Source organism: Octopus bimaculoides, chromosome 24, assembly GCF_046866305.1.
Source record: "Octopus bimaculoides isolate indiv1 chromosome 24, ASM4686630v1, whole genome shotgun sequence".
NCBI classification, from domain to species: domain Eukaryota; kingdom Metazoa; phylum Mollusca; class Cephalopoda; order Octopoda; family Octopodidae; genus Octopus; species Octopus bimaculoides.
In genome coordinates this window covers 8,185,457-8,207,956 of record NC_142951.1, presented here as the reverse complement: position 1 = coordinate 8,207,956, position 22,500 = coordinate 8,185,457, and the positions used below count along the sequence as shown (strand labels likewise).

The following is a 22,500-nucleotide window of genomic DNA, read 5'->3' as shown; positions in this document are numbered from 1 at the left end:
TCATCTATTGTTATACCAACTGTCATTGACGCCTGTGAAACCTGGAAGAAGATGTGTTATATCAACACTGCCCACATTCAATCTAGGGCATCTCTTGGCAGGACAGTGTGAGAAACAAAGAGCAGGTGTGGGAAGTTTGCAGGGTGTGGTAACCGAGCAGCAGATACAGTTTACTGGCCACATGTGTCGATTACCACAGAAGAGACATGTTTCCATGGTGATGGAGTGGGTGCAGGGAGGAGGAGAAAGGCCAAGAAGAAGACTAAGGAAGATATGACGGCAGTACTTTCTGGGATGACATAATAGCAATGGGATTTGGTCCAAGGAGAGCCAGGAGGAAGGCAAGCAATCGGGATGTTTGGAGAAGGCTTGTTACCCATTGTGTTGACAGTACTGGAGGAGTGGTTGGTGTTAGGAAGCGCATCCAGCTGTAGAAACCTTGCCAGAATAGATTGGAGCCTTGTGCAGCATCCTGGCTTGCCAGTCCTCAGTCAAACCAGCCAACCCATACCAGCATGGGAAGCGAACACTAAACAATGATGATGATGATGATTAAGTACCAGGATCAATGCAATTGACTTACCCAGTCTCCAAAATTGCTGGCCTAGTGCCAAAATTTGAAATCAAATTAATAAAGAGCAAGAAGAGCATAAAAAAAATTCCTTAATATTTTGATAGGGTCTCATGTTTTTTGTTTTGGTGCAGCTGATAATTTCTCTGATGTTGAAAACAGAGCGTGCTTGTTTATTTTGAAATCTAAGAAGACTACTACTACTACTATTACTACTACTACTACTACTACTACTACTACTACTACTACTACTACTACTACTACTTAAAGCTACATTTTCACTTTGTCAACATCTAATCAAAGGAAAATGGCTATCATGTTCTTCTTTGTTGTTGAATGTCACAAATCACTAATATGTAGAAAAACAAACAAAAACCTGAAAAGTGATACAGAAACCTTTTGCTGGTAAAAAATATTTCAACACATTATGCTCCCATATATATATATATATATATATATATATATATATATATGAATGTATATATACATGTATATATATATATATGTGGCACATGAGATGCACCATTTTGAGCGTGGCCGTTGCCAGTACCGCCTGACTGGCTCCCGTAGGATTTTCAAGTGAGATCGTTGCCAGTGCCCCTGGACTGGCTTGTGCGGGTGGCACATAAAAGACACCATTTCGAGCGTGGCCGTTTTCGTGCGGGTGACACGTAAAAGCACCCACTACACTCTCTGAGTGGTTGGCGTTAGGAAGGGCATCCAGCTGTAGAAACTCTGCCAAATTAGATTGGAGCCTGGTGTTGCCATCCGGTTTCCCCAGTCCTCAGTCAAATCGTCCAACCCATGCTAGCATGGAAAGCGGACGTTAAACGATGATGATGATGATGATGATGATGGAAAATCTCCTTTCCCTCTCAAGACACAGATCTGATCTGTACAAGAGATTTAGCTGTTATTTCTAGCATGGTTCCGGGTTCAATCCCATTGCGTGGTACCTTGCGCTAGTGTCTTCCACGACAGCCTCAGGCCAACCAAAGCCTTGTAAGTGGATTTGCTAGACGGAAAGTGAAAGAAGCTTGTCACATATGTGTATGTGTTTGTGTTTGTGTGTGTGTGTGTGCGTTTGTTTGTCCCCCCACCATCGCTTGACAACCAATGTTGGTATGTTTACACCCCCATAACTTAGCAGTTCAGCAAAAAGACGTCATTACAATAAGTAGTAGACTTAGAAAGAATAAGTCCTAGAGTCGATTTGTTCGACTAAAGGCGGTGCTCCAGTATGGCTGCAGTCAAATGACTGAAACAAGTAAAAGAGTATATTGTATACTAGCTTAGGGTAGCTTTTAAGCTAGCTCCTGTGGAGGGCTCTTCATTGGGCCTTGGGACCAACAAGGACACTTCATGCATTGAGTACATCATATTAAATTTTATTTTTCAACCAATGAACAATTTTCATCAAAACAATGATATAATTTGTCGACTGTTAAACAAAGAGAAATTACTGTGTGATTGACCGTTATTCAGACAAAGGAGGGTAAAAATGTTCACAGTAATCGCATAAGCGCACATGTCCATACATACACTTGCGCGCTTGTACACACCACGCCCCGACAGTCGAAACTCGGAGTTTTATCATGGCTACCGAATAATTGTCACATATATTTACAGATAAATCCCTCTATTTACATAATATCGAGGTCTCTTTCATTCTTTTGTTGTCTTACCTTTTCTATCATTATATATATATATATATATATATATATATATATATATATATATATAGTTTTAGGGAAAAGAACCAAGGTTCATGAACTCATCGATGAAAATCTACTGTCCTTCTCCCTAAAACTATATATATATATATATATATATATATTTAATACTGTGAAACTTAATTTAATTTTAATTTTTAATAAATTGATTTTAATTGAGTTTTTACTTGTAATTTTGGATTTTTATCCCTAATATTATATATATATAGAACGCAAATTTCGACAAATACTGATATTCAAACCCTAGATTAGAGTTTTTGTGAATTTTTGAAAAGCTAATAGGCATTCTAAAATAACCCATGCGAAAAATCTCCAACATTTTCCCGAGTTTTTTGTTTGTTTTTTTTTAATTTACAAAGGGCAGTAACTCTAAGAAATCATTGTATATGAGTTATTTCCCATGCCTTAACTTCCGGCATCTGATTAGTTTAAAAGTTTAGCCAGGTCCAGACTTGCAAAAATACGAGGTCTCTAGCACAACCGTCTCAGTAGAAATCCTTCCTTTTTACGAGGAACATTCAAATAATTTTACAATTTTTTTAAAATTTCTGTTATGTTTAAAATGTGAGAGAAATTATTCGTGAGCAAATATGGACGATTTGATGGAAAATCGAAAACAATGTCAGATGCTTTTGAACAAACTCGTGGTTGCCGGACAGAAAACAACGGATTCTGTACAAGATCTTTACAAACTAATCCGCAGGTATACCTTATGGGTTTCTGATACTTTCGTCTTTATCTAATACGAGTGGAGAAGTAGCAAATATTTTCTTGGTCGCAAAGTTTCGGTCGTTGTATGCACTCCTTCATGTACCTGTCATAGTTGATTACGTTCACGGAATTTGGAACCTAACCGTTTATTTCATGCGCTAGTGTAGTGTTCGCATACCGTTGGTCGTACCAAGGTTATGCTCCTTATTAATTGTTCTACTAACTATAATGCAGTCAGTTCATTACGTTTCAAACCCTAAGTTGCTGAACCAACTTATGCTTTTGTATATATATATATATATATAAACACACCAGCATCGGTTGTCAAGCGATGCTGGGGGAACAAACACACAGACACACAAACATATTTATACTGTGAAACTTAATTTAATTTTAATTTTTAATAAATTGAATTTAATTGAGTTTTTACCTGTAAATTTGGATTTTTATCCCTAATATTATATATATATATATATATATATATATATATATATATATATATATATATATATATATATATATATATATATATACACACACACATACATACATACATCCATCCATACATATATATATATATATATATATATATATATATATATATATTATATATAAGGTTATTTATGGCCAGTCAGCGAGTGACTGTTGGTTTCTCATTATTTACTCTTACTTGTTTCAGTCATTTGGTAGAGATGGACTATATGTAATCTGAACCTTTCCCCCACTTATTTATTAATTTTTTTACGGAATCCCACGTTTTAGGCTATGGAGATTCCGATTCTGAAAAAAAAAATTTTGAAAAATTTCAATTACCCCCCCCCCCCCACCAAGCAGGCTATTTACATGCTAGAAATAACAGCCAAATCTCACAAAACTAGTGTTAGGGTTAGGGTTAGGGTCAGGGTTACGGTTACGGTTAGGGTTAGGGTTAGGGTTTGAGTTAGGGTTAGGTTTACCCTGTGGATCTATATAAAAACCGGGGGGGAGGGGATCGAAATTTTGAAATTGAGATTTTTGAAAAATTTTTTCCAGAATCGGATTCTCCATGGTCTGAAACAGGATTCCGTAAAAAAAACAAAATTTAAAAGGGGGGGTATACCCAGATTACATATACTCCATCTCCACCAGTCATTTTAGTCGAGCAAATCGACCCCAGGACTTATTCTTCGTAAGCCTAGTACTTATTCTATCGGTCTCTTTTCGCTAAAACGCTAAGTTACGGGGACGTAAACACACCTGCATCGGTTGTCAAGCGATGTTGGGGGAACAGACACACACACACACATATATATACATACATACACAGTTTCCGTCTACCAAATCCACTCACAAGTCTTTGGTCGGCCCGAGGCTATAGTAGAAGACACTTGCCCAAGGTGCCACGCAGTGGGACTGTACCCAGAACCATGTGGTTGGTAAGCAACCTATTTACCACACTTATATAAATAAGTATAATGTTACCGTGAAACATATATATGTGTGGTCATGCTGGGGCACCGCCTTGGACGGTTTTAGTCGAATGAATCGACTCCAGTGTTTGTGTTCCTTTAAAGTTTGATACATATTCTGGCGGAGGTTCTCCTTTGGGATGGGTTTGTTTTTTTGTTTTTTTTTTTGCAGGAACCCACTGTATCGAGGGTGGAAATTCCGAATCTGCAAAAAGATTTGCCTTTCAAATTTCTTGACATAGGGCGGAGTGGAGGGATGTGTTTTATTTATTTAGTTTTTTGAAAAATTGAAATTTTACGGAATTTTTTTTTTTTTTTTTCAGAATCATACTCTCTGTATTTTACAGTTTTTTTTTACAGAGCTTAAAAAACTGAAGGACCACTGCAATAAGTGCGTGAACCTGAAAGGGGAATATATTGTATAAAATCATAATTAACTGATCCTCCTATATTTTCTTTTACCCAAAGCCAGGAACTTTTCAGCCTCCACCTCATATATATGAGGTCTGATCAATAAGTATCTGGAATGTTGCCGCATAACGAAGCCAAAGCACACAGAGTGAAGCCACTCGGCAGAGATTGACCTTGAACTCTGCTGTGCATGCACCTTAAGGAAGGCATGTAGCGTGTGATCGTCATATTGACCATGACAGAGAATGTTGTCATGGCGATACCTGCTCAAAAGCCTATGCAAAGTTGCTGAAAGTGTATGGAGAGGAGTATATGAGCCACACACAAGTGAACGAGTGGTTCAGATGTTTCCAAGATAGCCAAAAAATGTCAATATTAATGAAAGTTCTGAGAGACCTGCAACCAGCAGAACTGAGAAAAACATCACAGATGTGCATGCAGCTGTGAGGGGAAATCGTTGAATCGCCATCCTTGAGTTATCAGAGAATATGCAGATTAGTTACAATTCAATTCAGTCCATTATCACTGAAGATTTGGGTATGAGACCTGTGTCTGCCAAGTTTGTGCCAAAACTGCTTTCAGCTGACCAAAAAGACACTCTGGTTTCAGTTGCACAAGAACAATGAAAACTTTGTGTAGGCCTCTGAACATGTATTGCCAAGCTTTTGGCAAAATTTGATGCAGATTCTCTGCTCAACTTTCTCCATCATGGTCAGTGTGATGATCACATGCTACACATGTCCTTCCAAGCACTGCTGTAAAAAGCGGAACTGAGCTAGAATGTTAAAACTTAGTGCACATGCACAGCAGAGTTGAAGGTCAATCTGTGCCTAGCAGCTTCACTCTGCATGCTTTAGCTTCATTACTATGGCAACATTCTGGATACTTATTGATCAGGCCACGTATATATATATTTTTTATTTACTGTTTATTTTTATTTATTTGTTTCAGTAACCGGAAGAAGAGGATTTTAGCTGCTTCAAAAGCCAACTACTCCACTGTGTCCAGTTATAGTCATGTTACAGAAATAAGCAATATAATATCACCTGGACATTATGGCAATAGACCAGCGCATAAAACAGCTGCAAACAGAGAAAATATCTCTTGTAAGAAACCATTGTGCAATCATTTAGAAAGTTCACCAGTCAAAGTCTTGAAGTCTTTGTATGATGGAGGAAACAGATGCTTCGACAGTAGCAACAACTACAGTAGCAGTACCCCGGTCACAACTGGCTTCTTTGATTATATCCATAGTGTTGGAGCCAACGATGATGCTGTGCACTTTGATGATTATGAGAATGCCAACGATAACGTTGATGATGCCACTAGCTGGGATATTCCAGAAGATGAAATTAATGTTTGTGAGAGAGGTATCAGGGGTGATATTGCTATTGGCAATGCTGATGGTAAATTGATTTGTGATGATGAGATTGACGTAACTGACGGTGGAGATGGTTTTCTCATTGATTACTTCATTGGTAGTGGTGATAATGTTGATGATGATGATGATGATGATATTGTCACTATCAAATTTTCTTTGGAAGACCCTAGATTTGCTCAATCCATGCCTGATGAGCCCCCAGCCATAAGACCTTATCTGAGCAATGATGAATTAAATTGTCAGACACCAAATGCCACAAGCAAAGCAAAATATCATCCACAAACTCCAAAATCTCATAACCGTCATCTTCAGATCACCAAAGATAAGTTCTTAGAAGATTCAACAAAGGAAGAACATGAACCTAGAAGCCCTCTCAGAATTTTGTGTTCCGATAACTGGGCAAGCCAGTGGCGTAATAGTCTTACCATTGATAACGATGATAGCGACCTCCAGTTGAGTGATAATGATCTGAGTGATAGCTCAAAGCCTGAAGGCAGAAGTAGCAGCCATCTTAATGCCAGTGCTGAAGAAAACCAAATGAAACTACACAACAAGATCTTGGACAGCTCACAAAAAGATGCTGGAAAAAAGGAAGAGGTTGAAGATCCTGGTGCAGTGGAAATCTGTCAGTATTCTTCTCGACTCAATGATAGTGGAAACCTGAAGAAACCCAGTAGAGTTTCTGTTGGTACCAATAGACATTCAAAAGTCGGTAAAGAAAATATCGGCAAAGATGCACCAAGATCTGCATTCAAGAGCCAGGTAAGAGATTTCTGAAACATGTTTATGTTGAACGTGAAGAAATATGTGTGGTGGTGTTGGTGGTTAACCTCAGGTCAACTTTGATCAAGCATGCCTATGATCAAAGGCATTCCACCTCTGACCATCCCTCCATCAGTGTTTTCATGTGTTGTACTATGTTGTCTATTGTATCATTCGTTACTTAAAACCTAGCATAATATGAGGGAGATTTGGCTGCTGTTTTTTGGCAAGCCGGTAAGTTGGTAGTGTGTAACTTGAGAGGGAAGTATTTTTGTTTTGTTGCTATAGATATAAATTTAGAGAGAGAGAGAGAGACACACACACACACACATATACACATATATATACATATATATATCAGTGGACTGCAGCCATGCTGGGGCACTAGATTGAAGGGTTTAGTCAAACAAGTCAACCTCAGTACTTTTTTTTCCTTATCCTTATACTTTTGTTGTTTTCTTTTGCTGAAGTATTAAGATATGGGGACATAAACTAACCAACACCAGTTGTTCAGTGGTAATCGGGGACAAACACACAGGCACATGCATATGCACACACACACACACACACACACACACACACACACACACACATACATACATAATGGGCTTCTTTCAGTTTCTGTATACTAAATCCGCTCATAAAGCTTTGGCCACCCTGGGACTATACTAGAAGACATTTGTCCAAGGTACCACACAGTAGGACTGAACATGAAACCATATGACTGGGAAGGAAGCTTCTTACCGTACAACCATTCCCGTGCCTATATATATATATATATATATATATATATATATATATATATATATATATATATAATTCACACACACACACATACACATATGTATATATACATAAACAGATAGATATAGTAACTCAGCGTATCTGTCTCAAATTAGTGCTTATGGTATCTCAATATATGAATGACATTAGAATATTAGCAACAGCGAATTGATAAGCTCAGTCTAAAGTACCTTTCAACAAGTTTGACTTCAGCACTTGGCATTCTTACCCTTCTCTGCAGAAATTTTATTGCTTCTGACTAATGAATGCCATTAATGCCTGCCTACAAAGTGTCTTGAATGCAGCATTTGAACCTATTGAAATCAACATAATGTTTCTACTGGTTTCGCATTACTGGACTTTGGCCATTCTAGAGCATACATTTTCTCGCTCTCTTTCTCTCTTCAGAATTTTTTTTTTTTATTCATTCAGATTGAATTCAAATATTTGTTTTAGTGTACTATTTTTATTTTATTGATATTTATTGATCAAATAGCTAAGTTACCTCCTAATGTAAAGGAATGCAACCCAACACACCATTTTACCATAGTACACACATGCATATATATGATGGGCTTCTTCCAGTTCCCATCTACCAAATTTTACTCACAGGCATTGGCCAGCTTGAGGCTATAGTAGAAAACACTTGCTCAAGATGCTATACAGTGGGACTGAACCCAAAACCATGTGGTTACAAATACAAACTTCCTAACCACATAGCCATGCCTGCACCTATTTCAAATCAGTTTTTTTTTTTCACATTATCTTATCTTTCCTTTTTCGATTCATCATTTTTCATTTGTATTGATTTCTATTTTCGATTTCTGTTTTGGTACTTCTTTGCATCTTCAGAAAGAGAAGTTACTTGGCTACGATTGGATTGCTGGTATTCTAGACAACCGTCAGCATCACTCTACAACACACTTGTCCAACGAGCACTTTGACAAGCTGAAGTCCTTCTGGAAGGAATCTCAAGACAGAAGATTGACAGATGTCAACCAGCTGTATGTCAATGATATTTATTTATTTTTTTTTTTAAATTAACTTTTGATTTGAATGAATCAGTGTTCTGTTTTGTGTGTGTGTGTGTGTGTGATTTATGAATTGGTGTTTTTTTCTTTCTTTTTTTTTTATTTCAATGATAATGTTATTTTTTTTCTTGGGGCACCAACTTGAAGAATCTTAGTCAAATGAATTGACTCCAGTATTTATTCTATCAGTCTCTTTTGCCAAACTGTTAAGTTACAGGGATATAAACACACCAACACCAACTGTCAATCAGTGGTGGAGGACAAACACACACACACACACACGATGGGCTTCTTTCAGTTTCCATCTACCAAATCCACCCACAAAGCTTTGGTCAGTTGAAGGCTCTCGTAGAAGGCATTTTTGCCTAAGGTGCCACGCAGTGGGACTGAACCCAGAACCATGTGGTTGGGAAGCAAGCTTCTTACCACACAGCCACATGTTGCTTTTCTTATTACAACTATTGCACATTACCACTGCATGTATACATTGCAAATAGGTGTTGGAGGAAATGCCTGAAAGTGTTTAGTTACATTCATTACATCTCAAGTTCAAATCCTGTTGCTGTCAGCTGCGATTTACTGTACTTATTCATGCATGATGCCAGAAATTTATGAGTTGAATGTGTTGGACAAGTGCTCAATGCTCAGATGGTAAAAGGATACATAACACTACCTCATGTCTCACCTTGCTTCTCCAGTATTCTATGCCAGCACGGGGGTGGATGGTTTGACAGGAGCTGGCAAACGAGGCTTCAGTCATCTGTTTTGGCAAGGCTTCTATTGCTGGATGCCCTTCGTAACACCAACCACTTTTCAGTGTGTACTGGGTGCATTTTTCACAGAACAGTAGCACAAATGCTATATTTGTGTGGCACATGTCGTGTGCTTCTTTCAAGGGACGCCAACGTAGGTACTTTTTTTCACATGATGCTGGCATGGTTGTTTTTTCCATATGGTACCAGCTTAGGTGCTTTATTCATGTGACACTAGCATGGTTACCTTTTGCATGTGTTGCTGGTACAAGAGGTTTTTCTAAATGGTGTCCTTTCGTTTTTTTTTTTTTTGCAATTGAATAGAACAGGGAAGTGAAAGAAAAAGAAAATGTTTCCATTTACACATCTCACAAGATTGTTTCTTTTTGAAATTACTTTTTAAACAAATAATTTGGTAAAAAAAGCTTTAAGTTTCTTCCCTTTCGTACTTCCAGTCTCTTCAACCTCCATCTCTTTATTTATTTATTTTTTTTTTTCAAGGGAGAACTTTGTGGATGAATCTCGTGAACCTCAGTTGATACAAGATATACTGACTGAGTCTAGTAAGTTTCCCTGCTTCTTTTATCTTTTACTTGTTTCAGTCATTGGACTGTGGCCATGCTGGGGCACTACCGTGAAGGGTTTAGTCAAACAGATTGACCTCGGTGCTTATGGGATTTTTTTTTTTTGAAGTCTAATACTTATTCTGTTTTTTTTTCCAAACCACTAAGTAATGGAGATATAAACAAACGAATATTGTCTGTCAAGTGATGATGGGGAACAAACACTGACACAAAGATACATATATGCACATACACACAACCAGCAGGCTTCCTCAAATCCCCGTCTACCAAACTCACAAGGCATTGGTCAATCCAAGGCTATTGTAGAAGACATTTTGCACAGGGTGTCATACACATAACGTGTGTGTGTGTATATGTATATATATATATCATCGTCATCATCATCATCATCATCGTTTAACGTCCGCTTTCCATGCTAGCATGGGTTGGACGATTTGACTGAGGACTGGTGAAACCGGATGGCAACACCAGGCTCCAATCTAAATTTGGCAGAGTTTCTACAGCTGGATGCCCTTCCTAACGCCAACTACTCAGAGAGTGTAGTAGGTGCTTTTACGTGTCACCTGCACGAAGGCCAGTCAGGCGATACTGGCAACGGCCACGCTCGAAATGGTGTCTTTTATGTGCCACCCACACAAGCCAGTCCAGGGGCACTGGCAACGATCTCGCTCGAAAATCCTATGAAGGCCAGTCAGGCGGTACTGGCAACGGCCACGCTCAAAATGGTGCATCTTATGTGCCAGCCGCACAAGAGCCAGTCCAGGGGCACTGGCAACGATCTTACTTGGCTTGCCGAGTCTTCTCACGCACAGCACATTTCCAATATATACATACATATATATATATATATCATAATCCTTATGCTACCAAATTGTTGCTCTGATCCCGCGGTTCTTCTCGTACTGGACAGGATAGCCATAGCCGAGTTGACGTTGTCGGTGACAGACTACGCGCGAGCGCACAGCCGCCACACACCGAACCCCCAACGCAACTCGGGGTGCCGCGTACACGCAATGCATCGGTAGAATAAAACTAACCTTGCTTGTTGATTCACATTGTTTTGAATAAATCCTGCATTATCTCATAGCTTCAAAACTTCAATGATGTGACTTTATTTTTAAAATGACATTATAGGTGAGGTGTGAGAGGCTGGATCTGGCTAATATGAACATAAATCAGATAGAATATTCGAAACAGATACAGCCGGTTTAACTTTTTAGTATTCACATTATTCTGTCAAATATATTACTTATTGATTCACATTGTTTTGATGAACTAACCATGTACTAGATAAAACATGTAGCTTTGGGATTTCAGTGATGTGATTGTCTACTTTTAGAATGACATTGCTGGGTAGGTGTGAGAGGCTGGATCTAGCTGGAGTGACTATAAAACAGATAAAATATATGGGCCAGATATGGCTGGTTTGAATGCTAAAGGGTTAAGAAAATGCTTAATTACCCATTCAATTGTGATTATCTTTTTTTTTTTCTTTTCTTTCTTTTCTTAAACAGAAATCAAATCATACCATATTAATGACCGGTTATTCTCGGAACCAATGAAGAAAAAGTCTTTCTTAACTTCTGAGTCCTCTGAAGTCAATAACAAACGAAGCAGTGCTGAGAGTAAACCCACGTTTACGTCCCCAAGATACGTCAGGTAAATCTTATTTTCTTAGCAGCATCAGTGCCAAGCAGTGTTTAAGCGTATGTGAACTTTAGGTTAGTTAAAATATGTTTGTGACATATTTTAACTTCTAAAGACAAATTCACTGCAGTTACTATGGAGAAAAAAAATTCTCTCTTATGATGAAAGATATAAAAACACTGTATTTGCCCAGTGTTGCCCTTCATCAGATGCAACATTGCTAGCTCTTTAGCCATTATCAATGGAAAATACCAAAGAGAGGTAATGCTGGGCAGATTTAAAGCTGTAGCTTTAATTAAAACACAGTCAACAACATTGACTGAGCTGCACCATGGGGCTGCCTGGCCAAAAGAAATTCAGCAGTATCAATGCTAAGCAGTGTTTAGGCATAAGCAAACTTTAGGTTAGTTAAAATATGTTTGTGATATATTTTAATTTCCAGAAGCAAATTCACTACAATTACTGTGGAGAAAAAAATTCTGTCTTATGGTAAAAGGTGTAAAACACCATATCCACCCGGTGCTGTCCCCTATCAGATTTCCAGTTGTGTTTCTAGCTCTTTAATCATTATCAATGGGAGATACCAAAGAGAGGTAACTTGATAGAAATTCTGCAGTATCAGCACCAAGTAGTGTTATTTTCTTAATTTTTCTTTGAAGCTAAATTGAAATTAAATCCTTTGCTGAACCACAAATCTCTGTGATCATTTCAACATCTGATATGTGGCACCCAGTTGCACCTGTACAGGTAACATCGATTTGATGGTGGGAGTGAGCTTATGTCTACACAAACATTTGATCACTATAAACAAATCATGTTTGGTAAAAAATTGTCGAACCCTCATACATCGTCTACCAATAGGAGAGTCCATTTTATATATATATATGTGTGTGTGTGTGTGGAAAGTGATGGAACATTACACTAATCAAAACATGGTATTAAAATGTGGTACCAAAACACAGGTAATGTTGATAATCTTGAATGATGAAGTTTGTATGTATAACTTGCAAATTAAAGAATGGTTGTAATTTTTGGAGCAAGGGGATAGGGTTTTTTTTTTTCCTTTGTTCATTTGTCTAGTTTTTATTTCATTCTGTTTTCAATCTATCATTCATGTTCTTTTCCTCTTGTAGAATCAGCATGCCACAAGATCTGTTGTTGACCAAATGCCAAGTCAATAAAGCTCCTCGGAAGGGTACTTGTGATACCACTGACACTCTGTCACTTGGAAAGGTCTGTGGGTTTTTTTCTTTTATTTCCCATATGTTTTGTGTGTTTAGGAATTGTGTAATGGGACAATGATGAATATGATCTTCATTGTCAACAACATTATCATCTTCATCACCATCATCATTATCAATGTGTTAATCATCTTTGTCAATAGCAGCAGCAAATCACACTCTTCTGTCTAGTATTAGAACTAGCAGCCAGATTTTGAGCAAATCATGCTGTTCTGTCTTAAAAAAGGAAGGACACAGTGGAAAATGTAGTCTTAGAAGGAAGGACACTGAACAATCGAAGTCGAGAAACAGCAGCTTTACTGTCTTAGAAAAAGAAAGGACATATTGAACAATGCAGTTCTAGAAATAGCAGCTTGATTTCCAAGAAATCATGCTGTACTGTTTATGCAAAAGGAAGGACATATTGAACAGTGCAGTCCTAGAAATAGCAGCCAGATTTCCAAGAAATTGTGCTTTACTGTCTTAGAGAAAGGAAGAAGATATCGAATAATGCAGTCCTTGAAATAATGGCCAGACTGATATTTCAGTGACCACATAGTGGCTCTCTTTTTGGCTTTTGTATAAAACCTCAAAAAAGGATTTACTTCAACCAAATATCTCACAGTCAAAGACCATCAGAAGAATGACAACTCCAGGATATGTAACATAGGTGTACTCCTAGCAAAGAAGCAGGATGGCATACATTAATAATTGCAGTCTTTGTTGTTGTTTAGAAGAATCTCTGTAGAAGAATATCTAGATGCAGATATGGTTGATATAGCAACTGTAGAAATGGCTGAGAAAGGATGAACACAGCTGGAGTGCATTTGTCAGATTGCATGATCAGGGTTAAACAGACCTCAAAAACAACAATACGTATATGCATGCATACATACATTTAATGTTCAGCATAAAAACAAAGGGTGTGTGTGTTTGTGTGCCAGTGGCAAGCTGACAGAATTGTTAGCATGCTGGGTGACACGCTTAGCAGCATTTTGTCCATCTTCATGTTCTGAGTTCAAATTCTGCCAAGGTCGACATTGTTTCTCAGGGTTGACAAAATGAGTACTGGGGTTGATGAAATTGACTTGCTCCCCCCCCCCCCCCAACTTGAAATTGCTGGTCTTGTGCCAGAATTTAAAATCTGTGTGTGTATCTGTCTGTCTGTCTGTCTGTGTCTAACCTCCTTCGCTTTACTATCTCTTTTTCTACATATGTGTGGTAAGAAGCTTGCTTCCCAACCACATGGTTCCGAGTTCAGTTCCACTGTGCAGCACCTTGGGCTAGTGTCTTCTACTATAGCTTTGGGCTGACCAAAACCTTGTGAGTGGATTTGGTAGACAGAAACTGAAAGACGCCAACAGAAATTGAAATGGCAGTGAGCTGGCAGAAGCATTGGCATGCCTGGCAAAAATGCTTAGTGGTATTTCGTCTGTCGCTACGTTCTGAGTTCAAATTCCGCCGAGGTCGACTTTGCCTTTCATCTTTTCGGGGTCGATAAATTAAGTACCAGTTACACACTGGGGTCAATGTAATCGACTTAATCCCTTTGTCCTTGTTTGTCCCCTCTGTGTGTAGCCCCTTGTGGGCAGTAAAGAAATAAGAAACTGAAGGAAGCCTATTGTATATATATATAATGTGTGTGTGTCTGTATTTGTCCCCCACCCAACTCAGCAGTTCAGCAAAAGCGACTGATAGAATAAGTACTAGGCTTAAAAAATAAGTCCTGGGGTTTATTTTCCAAGTAAAATCCTTCAAGGCAGTGCTCCAGCATGGCCACAGTCAAAACGACTGAAGCAAATAAAAGAAAAGAATGTCTCTCTAGCCGTCTTTCTCACTGACTTCAGTGACACTCATCCCTTTGCAGTTGCATCTCTTTATCTTTCTCTTTGCTGTATCAGCTTTGACGTCAGCTTCCTCTCACATACACTGTCATATATATAACAATTGCTTCTCTTCCTTTTGTTTTCTTGCACCAGCACTGTGTAATGGGATGGAACAACACCCAACATGGTAAGCTGGCCACAGCTTCTAGCATCAGCATCAAACATGCTTCGGGTGGCAGAGCAAAAGAAATGCTGGTAAGTCACTGACAAGCAGCAATTTTATTAACTTTCATCCCTTCATGCTACTCCCTACTCAGTTAAAGGGGTCCTGTCTTGTGAGTAACTGCTCCTATTGATAATACCCGATGAAAATGTGCTACTACATAACTAACTTGTAGATGGAAACTGAAAAAGCCTGTTGTGTATATTTATATATATATATATATAATAATAATATTAGGGATAAAAATCCAAAATTACAGGTAAAAACTATATGTGACAGTGGATTTTCATCGATGAGTTCATGAACTTTGGTTCTTTTCCCTAAAACTATATGTATATATAAAATATAACATAAATGTATGTGTGTGTCTTGACCTCATGATGGTTGTGAGCAAGTGTCACAGTCATACAAACATTCCTTTTAATTTTCCAATGTCCTGTGAAATATTAGCTTACTTGGAAACAGGTGAGATTTAGCGACAAGAAGAGAATTGTCCAGCAGCTGTGATGGGAATGCTGGACATGCATTTCTGCCTTTTTAGGCTTTATGTACTGACAGCTGCATGCCAAGACAAAGTCCATCGCTGTTGATATAGGAAAATAATGATTGAAAAACGACTGATGTTGTAATTGGTTGGTTGACTGAATTAAAATTCATTATGTGCAAGAGAAGCAGTTTTAGATTAAAATAGCTATCTGCATATCATATTTAATGCAAACGAATAAAAATTTTACTTCCAGACAATGGAGGAAGCAGAAAATTTAGCAGCTGGAACTTCGTCTCAGTTTCAAATGGACAGTGGTATTCAACACCTCAGACAAAGGCCAGGAGACCGTCGGTTCTTCACTGCTGCCTCTAGAGGAAAACACCAGAATGAAAGCTCAATGGAACCACAAATGCTGTTCCATCAGTCTGAGCCAGCAAACTGTGATGCACACAACCAAGAGACTTTCAGCTCATTTCTGCAGCATGTTACCAATACTTCTTCAACTTCTCCTGTTATTGGACATTCATCTCGCCATTCCTCCGGTAAAACAAGTATACTGTCCACCAGTGAGCTATTGGACAGTACCTACTCTCTCATCAAGCATTTAGATCAGCTGAAGGCAAAATATGAAAAAAAGAAACGGATACGACAGCAGCAACTCCAAGGCATGATCATGTAGCAATGCCAACTGAAAAGTCACTTTGACCAGCTTCATTCAGCCGTTTTTTAAAAAATGTTTTTTTCACTTTGTAGATATTTCCATTGTCTCGTTATATTTACCCCTTAAACCCCAATCAAGCAAACCTTTATGAAAAAAGGTGTTCCAACCTTGACTATCCTGTCTGTTTTGTTTTAGGTTTCTCTTTTTTTTTTTTTTCTTATTTGTGAAAATTGTATTATCGGGTGTGTTCTCCCTTTTTGTAAAGTGGTGGTTTGTGATGTAATACGAGGGAGATTTCATTGCTATTTCACATCAGATAATGATGCAGGAGGGAGTGGGGGGCATCACTCATTAGCTTATCATGTTGTTGTTGTTGCAATTGTAATGTCCATGAAATAATTGTGTCAATGGTTAGAGCGTTGGGCTCTCGATCATGAGGTAGTAAGTTCAATTCCCAGACCAGGCTGCAAGTTGTGTTCTTGACCAAGACAGTTTCACATTGCTCCAGTTCACTCTGCTGTAGAAATGAGTTATGGCATCACTGGTGCCAAGCTGTATCCCCTTTTGCCTTTCTCTTGGCATGGAGAGAGTAGGCTGGTATGCATGGGCGACTGCAGGTCTTCCACAAAGAGCCCTGCCTGGACTTGTGCCTCGGAGGGAAACATTTTAGGTGCAATGCCATGATCATTCATGACCAAAGGGGGTCTTTATCCTTTACCCCTTATTAAGTACCAACAGTCTACATAAGATTCCCTACTGATCCCACTTATGAACTGACTAAAGTGCCATGCCTAAAGCAAGACCCACATACACCCTTGTCTGACAAAACACAAACAAAATAAAAAAATTTGTTTTGCACCCATGTACATATTTCTATATTCCTAGTGTTGAGTTGTGACTAGGTATTTACTAAGCGTTTATTAATTAATTTACTTAACTGTACTCCATTCCAAGTAATTTTGTGATATTGTGCCAATGTGTAGCCCTTGGCGAACCAAAGTCTTGTGAGTGGATTTGGTAGATGGACACCAAAAGAAGACCATTATGTGTTCGTGTGTATGCATCATCATCATCATCATCATCGTTTAACGTCCGCTTTCCATGCTAGCATGGGTTGGACGATTTGACTGAGGACTGGTGAAACCGGATGGCAACACCAGGCTCCAGTCTGATTTGGCAGAGTTTCTACAGCTGGATGCCCTTCCTAACGCCAACCACTCAGAGAGTGTAGTGGGTGCTTTTACGTGTCACCTGCACGAAAACGGCCACGCTCGAAATGGTGTCTTTTATGTGCCACCCGCACAAGCCAGTCCAGGAGCACTGGCAACGATCTCGCTCGAAAATCCTACAGGAGCCAGTCAGGTGGTACTGGCAACGGCCACGCTCAAAATGGTGCATCTCATGTGCCACCCGCACAAGAACCAGTCCAGGGGCACTGGCAACGATCTTACTTGGCTTGCCGGGTCTTCTCACGCACAGCACATTTCCAAAGGTCTCGGTCAGTAGTCATTGCCTCGGTGAGGCCCAATGTACGAAGGTCTTGCCTCACCACCTCAGCCCAGGTCTTCCTGGGCCTACCTCTTCCACGGGTTCCCTCAACTGTTAGGGTGTGGCACTTTTTCACGCAGCTATCCTCCTCCATTCTCACCACATGTCCATACCAGCGCAATCGTCTCTCTTGCACACCACAACTGATGCTTCTAATGTTCAGCTTTTCTCTCAAGATACTTACACTCTGACGGGTATTCACATTGACATTACACATCCAACAGAGCATACTGGCTTCATTCCTTGCGAGCTTACGTATGTCCTCAGCAGTTACAGCCCATGTTTCACTGCCATGTAGCATGGTTGTTCGTACGCATGCGTCATACAGTCTGCCTTTTACTCTGAGTGAGAGTCCCTTTGTCGCCAGCAGGGGTAAGAGCTCTCTAAACTTTGCTCAGGCTATTCTTATTCTAGCTCTCTAAACTTTGCCCAGGCTATGTATATATATATGCATATGTATGAATGTATATGTATTATTTAATGTCCGCTTTCCCTGCTGGCATGGGTTAGACAGTTTGACTGGAACTGGTAAACTGGAGAGCCCTACCAAGCTCCAGTCTGGATGCTTTTCCTAATGCCGAGTGTGGAGCTAGTGCGTATTATGTGTCACCAGCACTGGTTACAACTATGATATGAATATTATTTACATTTGATGGATATTTGTCCTCATATTGTTTGTTAACACGTTTCGGCTGATGTACCCTCCAGCCTTCATCAGGTGTCTTGGGGAAATTTTGAACCTGGTTTCTCATTCCTAAGGTATTTTTCAATATTATTATTATTCAGGTCACTGCCTGGAATCGAACTTGGAATCTTGGGTTAGTAGCCCACGCTCTTAATCACTATGCCATATGCCCACAGGCATATGGCATAATGGTTAAGAGTGTGGGTTACTAACTCCAAGATTCTGAGTTCAATTCCAGGCAGTGACCTGAATAATAATAATAATAATAATATCGAAAAATACCTTAGGAATGAAAAACCAGGTTCGGAATTTCACCAAGACACCTGATGAAGGCTGGAGGGTATATCAGCCGAAACATTGTGTTAACAACAAACAAGATGAGGACAAATATCCGTCAAATATAAATAATGTACATAATTCCTCATCTCTTAAATATAGAACTTACTTGCTGAGAACTGTCACCATTCACAAATTAGTTCCACAGTAATAGCAGCTTTTTCCTCCACTGATTAGTATTGTTTACACTTATTGTCAGTGAAAAGAAAGGGACTGGCTGTGAGCTTTATAGCAATATATCAACAAGTTTGGCCTTGATAAATGTGCTGAAGCCTCATTCTTTAAAAAGTAATTCTTGGAAATGTCCAACATACAGCTGGACAAGTCTACCATAATCAACAGATCAAAGTTCCTGAAGACCATTGCAAATGTTAGGTGTGTGTGAAGGGGATGGCATCTAACATACACAAATCATCATCATCATCTTTAACATGTGTTATCCATGCTGGCATGGGTTGGACAGTTTGACCAGAGCTGGCAAGCTGAGCAGAATCCAGTCTGATTTGGCATGCTTTCTACAGCTGGATGCCCTTCCTAATGCCAACCACTTTGCAGAGTGTGCTAGGAGCTTTTTTTACATGGCACCATACATGGGTGCTTTTACGCGACACCACCATGAGTGCTTTACACCACCAGAAGGATCGATTTTAACACTTCTACTGTAATGTACATATCTTCTTGAGGAAATATGAAAAGAATGCTATCATAGAGTTAGGGCCATCCTAAAAAGCAAGCTTATCCTTTAGCATTTTAACCAGCCATATCAGACCTAAATATTCTACCTGCTTTATATTCCAATCAGCCAAATCCAATCCTTTATGCCTACCCTGCAATGTCATTTTAAAAAATGAACAATCATATCATCAAAACCTTCAAGCTATGAGGTGATACATGATTAATTTAAAACAGAGGCGCAATGGCCCAGTTGTTAGGGCAGCGGATTCGCGGTCATAGGATCGCGGTTTCGATTCCCAGACCAGGCGTGTGTGTTTATTGAGCGGAAACACCTAAAGCTCCATGAGGCTCCGGCAGGGGATGGTGGCGAACCCTGCTGTACTCTTTCACCACGACTTTCTCTCACTCTTACTTCCTGTTTCTGTTGTACCTGTAATTCAAAGGGTCAGCCTTGTCACACTGTGTCAGACTGAAACTCCCCGAGAACTATGTTAAGGGTACACATGTCTGTGGAGTGCTCAGCCACTTGCACGTTAATTTCACGAGCAGGCTGTTCTGTTGATCGGATCAACTGGAACCCTCGACGTAAGCAACGAAGTGCCAACAAAATTCAAAACAATGTGAATAAATTAGCATTACATTTGACAGAGTAATCTGAATGCTATACCTTCAATACCCTGGATATACCTGTTGTAATCTCCAATTTTAATATAAAATGGTCCATCAGCGAGATTCACTCAAAAATATGCAAGTTCCTCACAATGCACAGCATGCATCACCCAAAAGCAGACAGATTATACATTCCATAGAAGGACAGAGAATGTGAACTGATGCAGTTGCAGCTGTCTCTAAAGACAGCAACCATTGGATTAGATAACCATCCAAAGAACCCTAATGACTGGATGCTTGAACTTGTCTGCAATTATTGAAGTAACGAGAAACTACATTCATTATCAGAAGAAGCAAAAAAATATATAATGGAAGCATAAGCCTGCCAAAGTGGTACAAAATACAGACATCATCATTCTTTGGGACTTTATTATTCAAACTGATTGAGCTATTCAGGCCAGTGGACCAGATATTGTGGTGAGAAATCATGTTGATAAAACATGTTTGCTCAAAGATAAATGAATCCCAGCAGACTGCAGTACCTATGTGAAAACATTTGAAAAGTTTAATAAATCGAGGATGTTGAAATAGAGGTCTCAAAAGTGTGGCAGCTAAGAACAATAGTTGTACTTATGATTATCAGAGCTTTGGGGATAATATCAAATGGCACTCTTAAATAAATTTGTTCTCTCAGTGCTATGAGGTACACCAGGTTACAATGTGATCTCTCCAACCAGCTCTGTTCTAGTCTCATTCCAGCTTCACCACTCTTCTTGTTTCCTTTCCTTGTAAATGGTCCTTCATCATGTGGTTTTAGGGTGCTCTTCAGTTCTTCTCCCCTCATCCTACCACTTTAGTGCCAGCATGCAATCACTTTCCTGATCTTGTCTGAGGACATGTCAAATCTAGTTCCAGTATCTGCTTTTTATTTTGTCGCTGATCCAATTGATGCCTGTTGTCATCTCAATTGCATTGTTTCAAACTCTTTACAGCCACTTGGTGTAGAGTATTCTCCTTAAGCATGTGAATTAGAAGCCATCCATTGTTTTTTTTTTGTTTTTTTTTTTCACATTCCACTTTCCACATCCATAGAGTAATACTTACCGGATCAATATCTTGAACGAAGGTTAATCACCTACCTCTGTAAAAATCAAGTTCATTACAGAAACTGCAACAGATCAAAATTCTTAAATACTATGAGCAAATACCAGGAAAGCCAAAAGTGTCAGAACCACAACAAATTTTTCTCACGGATAATGCCCACATCCTAAGAAAAACATTGTCAACCTGAGAATATCTGGTACTTAATTTATCGACCTTGAAAGACAAAGTTGACTTTGGCAGAATTTGAATTCAGAATTTAAAGACAGACAAAATGCCACTCTACTAACAATTCAGCCAGCTCACTGCCTTAACAACAACAACAACAACAATAATCATATCTACTATAGGCACAAGGCTTGAAATTTGGTGGGTGGGGGCTAGTCATTTCTGTCAACCCCAGTATTTCACTGGTACTTAATTTATCAACCATGAAAGGATGAAAGGCAAAGTCAACCTTGACAGAATTTGAACTCAGAAATGTGGTGATAGGCAAAATACCGCTAGCATTTCATCCAACATGCTAATGATTCTTATTTTTTATTGCCCACAAGGGGCTAAACATAGAGGGAACAAACAAGGACAGACAAAGGGATTAAGTCGATTACATCGACCCCAGTGCATAACTGGTACTTAATTTATTGACCCCGAAAGGATGAAAGGCAAAGTCGACCTCGGCGGAATTTGAACTCGAACGTAGCGGCAGACGAAATACTGCTAAGCATTTCGCCCGGCGTGCTAACGATTCTGCCAGCTCGACACCTTAACATGCTAATGATTTTGTCAGCTTGCCACCTTATCAACAACAACAACAATAATAGTGATTGTCATCAAGTGGGTCTTGAATTATTAGTAGACAATTGGAATTTGGTTAAGGTTTTATCTTTTTGTCAGATTCTCTAAAAATTCCTATCATAGCTACATACGTTCACAGCTTGTATAAGCGTTAGATTTGTTGATGACGTAACTCCATCTACTAGCAGAAAACCACCAGAAAATTGCTAAATATTTACACATTTGTGTAATTTTTCTGATGTATTACGTCTAATTTTCTTTATTGATCTTGTAAAGGTATAATACATATATTTATATATAATATTTATTAGCTTGCTTGGTGAGTCAAAGTTGTTTATATTTTATAAATAAACTAATGAACGTATATATTTGTTCTTTAACTTGTTTCAGTACTCTTACAGTATTACATGTGGCCATACTGGGGCACCACCTTGAATTTTTTTTTTTTTTTTGCCAAATGAACTGACCCCAGTACTTACTTTTTTTTATCAGACCTGGTATTTATTCTATCATTCCCTTT

General features: G+C 38.9%; 1 protein-coding gene across 2 annotated transcripts in view; it reads left to right on the top strand.

Moving 5' to 3' along the window:
• The first annotated feature begins 2,706 nt into the window (after positions 1-2,706).
• LOC106876358 (uncharacterized) overlaps positions 2,707-22,500 on the top strand; it is a 20,704-nt gene continuing 910 nt past the window's right edge. The window contains exons 1-8 of one of the 2 annotated variants that reach the window (XM_014924860.3): positions 2,707-3,007; positions 5,826-7,017; positions 8,653-8,804; positions 10,085-10,146; positions 11,682-11,826; positions 12,948-13,047; positions 15,014-15,115; positions 15,824-16,823. In XM_014924860.3, the coding sequence (XP_014780346.2) occupies positions 2,895-3,007; positions 5,826-7,017; positions 8,653-8,804; positions 10,085-10,146; positions 11,682-11,826; positions 12,948-13,047; positions 15,014-15,115; positions 15,824-16,249 (2,292 nt within the window). In that variant the 5' untranslated portion in view covers positions 2,707-2,894 and the 3' untranslated portion in view covers positions 16,250-16,823. Of the gene's footprint in view, positions 3,008-5,825; positions 7,018-8,652; positions 8,805-10,084; positions 10,147-11,681; positions 11,827-12,947; positions 13,048-15,013; positions 15,116-15,823; positions 16,824-22,500 lie in introns of those variants that run through there. The other variant, XM_089341325.1, reaches the window with a different exon arrangement.